This window comes from Austrofundulus limnaeus, unplaced genomic scaffold (genome assembly GCF_001266775.1).
Source record: "Austrofundulus limnaeus strain Quisiro unplaced genomic scaffold, Austrofundulus_limnaeus-1.0 Scaffold131, whole genome shotgun sequence".
NCBI classification, from domain to species: Eukaryota; Metazoa; Chordata; class Actinopteri; order Cyprinodontiformes; family Rivulidae; genus Austrofundulus; species Austrofundulus limnaeus.
Window position 1 is genome coordinate 217,896 of NW_013952533.1, and position 1,334 is coordinate 219,229.

General features: G+C 38.8%; 1 protein-coding gene across 1 annotated transcript in view; it reads left to right on the top strand.

The window, feature by feature from the left end:
- Positions 1-1,334, top strand: part of LOC106522524 (aminopeptidase N) — a 15,238-nt gene that overhangs the window by 4,126 nt on the left and 9,778 nt on the right. The window contains exons 3-4 of the mRNA XM_014015556.1: positions 345-487; positions 707-846. Of these exons, the coding sequence (XP_013871010.1) occupies positions 345-487; positions 707-846 (283 nt within the window). The remainder of the gene's footprint in view (positions 1-344; positions 488-706; positions 847-1,334) is intronic.

The following is a 1,334-nucleotide window of genomic DNA, read 5'->3' on the forward strand; positions in this document are numbered from 1 at the left end:
AAACAACTGATTGAGCAGAACTTGGTTGGAATCCAGCTCCAAGTCAGTTCTTTCAGTCGTCAGATTTTAGACGGGTGCAGAATGTGTTCATTTCTCATGTAAACTCCATYGGGTGGATCCAGCTCTCACATTAAAATTGCACAAATATCAAAATGCGTACACATACAGTATATACAAATATGTGCATATGTCTGAGCGTGGGGTGAGAAATCACTTTTTTTGTTTCTCTGGATACACTCTACAATTGCTCACAAATAACTTCTCTTTTTTCCCCCTGTGTTACGCCAGGTGTTGATAATAACATGCATCATATTAAACACTGCTCATGTTTTCTGCTTCATCAGAGTTGTGGCAACAACTCAAATGCAGCCAACACATGCCAGGAAGGCCTTCCCCTGCTTTGATGAGCCAGCTTTGAAAGCTGTTTTCTATGTAACTCTGCTTCACCCTCAGGGGACTGTGGCTCTGTCAAACTCCATGAACTACGGCAAGTTTCTCTTTTTATTATCCTGCAAACTTCCTGAACAGACTGAGCCTGACAGCATTGCTTCCTGTGTTTCTATGTTTCCCAGTGTTAGAAGTTACTGTTTGTATCTGTTTACTAAATCTGAAGGAGTGGATTACCATCAGTCTTATTGATGATGTACTCCTGTGGACACAAACGCAGATGTGACTGAGTCTGCTGTTGTTTTTTGTTCCTGTGCAGAACCCATGAACRTCACTGTGAACGGGGAGAATTTAATTCAGACCAGCTTCGAACCCTCTGAGATCATGTCACCCTACCTGTTGGCTTTTGTTGTGTGTGATTTTGCGTACATCRGGACAACACCGGAGGCAGATGTCTTGGTAAATATTTCCGAAAGCACATCGTCCGAAACACACAAACATGCTACTGATGACTCAGCATATTAAAAAAGAATAAAATAAGCATGTTAATAACCTTTGTGGGGGGTGGGGTTGTTTTAATTTTTGTTARGTATTTAACTTGAACTAAGAACATTTTATTAATTTCAGGTCTTTCGTAAACATTGACGCTTAATACAATAAATTAAAGCAACACCAACATCTTAAACATTTTTTTTTATTTTGGGTCCTGTGGGAAGTTAATTTTACACTACAATACAACACAGTGCACATTGATTGCTTACATATAATTTATACATTGCAAGTGAAGAACTTTGCGTCACAGTTGATCATAAATAAAGCTGCGCTGCTCTCTGCTGGACTCAAACTTTACCTCAGTCATCTGGTCTGGTGGYGTTTTATCTATTTAAGGCCCTTTAAGTTTATCTTAAGTGTTTTTATAGGGAAAATGCTTATAAATACTATTATTA